Source organism: Salmo salar, chromosome ssa16, assembly GCF_905237065.1.
Source record: "Salmo salar chromosome ssa16, Ssal_v3.1, whole genome shotgun sequence".
Lineage (NCBI taxonomy): Eukaryota > Metazoa > Chordata > Actinopteri > Salmoniformes > Salmonidae > Salmo > Salmo salar.
This window is the reverse complement of record NC_059457.1, coordinates 63,100,218-63,102,570: the sequence shown is the minus strand read 5'-3', so window position 1 is coordinate 63,102,570 and position 2,353 is coordinate 63,100,218. Positions and strand designations below refer to the sequence as shown.

Genomic DNA, 2,353 nt, shown 5'->3' with positions numbered 1-2,353 from the left:
TAAAACTAACCGAAACAGCAGTAGACAAGGCATATTGACATTAGAGAGGCATAAAGCAATCACAGGTGATTGGTCGGGAGAGCTAAGACAACAACGGGTAAATGGCAATGAATGGGCAGAGAGGGTCAGTTAGGTACACACAGGACCTGAGTTCGAGGCTGGGGCCTACAGATAAACAAAATGAGGTACAGTATTAATGAACAGTCCAGCAGGCATCAGCTGTGTAGCCGAGTGATCATAGGGTCCAATGAGCAGCAATAGGTGAGTCAGGGAGCCGTTCGTTAGTCGCTACTACGCTAGGCGAGCGGGAGACACAGTGTTCAGAAAGCTAACGGGCCTGGGCTAGCAGATGGGTCTTCGGTGACATCGCAATGGAAAAGCCTGTTAAAACCATATCAGACGATTACGTCGGCAGACCAGTCCTGATGGATCGGCGGGGCTCCATGTCGACAATTAAGGGCTCCAGGCCAATTGGCAAAAGAGGTATTGTAGCCCTAGAATTAGCTTCAAATAAATAAAATCAATGTAAAAGTTTGTTAATTCCTTTAATAATAAACCCCTCTTTAAGGCCTGCATGATGACCTCAGCTAATTGGGCATCAATCAAATAACACAGTGAAGTTGCTCTGACCTTGAGTGGACCTGTTGATAACATGTACACTATTCCATATGTCCTTATATTATCTCCTCAGCTTCTTCTATCTTCTGGAAATAAACCCTAGATAACTTACTCAGAGAACGTTATGATAAACTGCAGCACTTCAGCCTTCATATGACTGACAGTCACACAATGTGTGTGGTCAGACAAATCCTAGTGTTTGTTTTAACAACATGTGACCTAGCTAGCTAACTGCAACTTGAAAGTAGACTTTATGGAAAAGAAAGAAAATATAGACATCTTCTTGAAAGATAATGCAACAAAGCATGATGTTACTCTTACTGGAAATGGATTCAGTTGTTAGCTATATAAACTTGGCTTAGCTTTAAAAGAAAGTCAGTGCATTTCAACCATAGCTAATGTAAATGGTTCTGTACTTATGTTTCCATAGCCCGACCTGAGGCTGCGCGGCCTGTGTCTGCCAGGAATGTCCGAAGGCTGCTGAGCTTTCAGAGGTACCTCCACTCGTCACGGTTCTTTCACGGCATCCCAGCCTCCAACCCTCTAGGCTACATCCTTGACGATGACTTCACAGGTCAAGCCAAGTTAATGCTGCAGAAGGTTGGAAACTGGAACTTTGATATTTTCCTGTTTGACAGACTTACGAACGGGAACAGCCTCGTCAACCTGACCTTTCACTTATTCAACACGTATGGGTTAATTGAGCTCTTCCAGTTGGACATGGTTAAACTTAGGAGATTTTTAGTCATGATTCAAGAGGACTACCACTGCCAGAACCCCTACCACAATGCAGTCCACGCTGCAGATGTGACTCAGGCCATGTATTGCTACTTGCAGGAGCCCAAGCTTGCTGAGACGCTGACCTCCTGTGATATCCTGCTGGGTCTGCTTGCTGCTGCCACCCATGATCTGGACCATCCAGGTGTCAACCAGCCTTTCCTCATCAAAACGGACCATTACCTTGCAGCACTGTACAAGAATAGCTCAGTTTTGGAGAATCACCACTGGAAGTCTGCGGTGGGCCTGCTCCGTGAATCAGACCTGCTGTCCCACCTCCCCACTGAAGACAGATTGAACATGGAGGAGAGGCTTGGATCCCTGATTCTGGCTACGGACATCAGCAGGCAGAATGACTATCTTTCAGAGTTCAGGACACACTTGGACAAGGGAGAGCTCTGCCTCACTAACGGAGGACATCGACACTTTATCCTTCAGATGGCTCTGAAGTGTGCGGACATCTGCAACCCCTGCCGCCCGTGGAAACTCAGCAAACAGTGGAGCGAGAAAGTGACGGAGGAGTTCTTCCACCAAGGTGACATTGAGCGGAAACATAATCTTGAAGTAACCCCACTCTGTGACAGGCAATCCAACTCGGTTGCCAATATACAGATTGGCTTCATGGCGTACGTGGTAGAGCCTCTCTTTGTGGAATGGTCACGCTTCTCTGACACACGGCTCTCCATGACCATGATGAGCCACCTGAGCCTGAACAAGCAAGGCTGGAAGGAGGGGAAGGACAAGCAGGAGGCTAGCTCTAGTAGGGTCTCAGAGGAACAGAGGACTCCTGCCACCAAAGACTCAAACTCCAAAGTATTACCTCAGGGAAGCAAAGGGTCATGACATGCCAAGCATGACTGGCGCCCACGGTGAGGTGAGAAAGAGTGAAATTTGTAAGTCGCTCTGGATAAGAGCGTCTGCTAAATGACTTAAATGTAAAATGTAAATGTCTTGTTCT

At 46.9% G+C, this 2,353-nt stretch overlaps 1 protein-coding gene across 1 annotated transcript; it reads left to right on the top strand.

Moving 5' to 3' along the window:
• Positions 1-1,017: 1,017 nt before the first annotated feature.
• Positions 1,018-2,353, top strand: LOC106574382 (high affinity cAMP-specific 3',5'-cyclic phosphodiesterase 7A-like; the record flags this gene model as incomplete). Its single annotated transcript, XM_045696697.1, has 1 exon — positions 1,018-2,353. A coding segment is annotated over one exon (1,221 nt), but the record flags the coding sequence as incomplete, so codon positions are not given.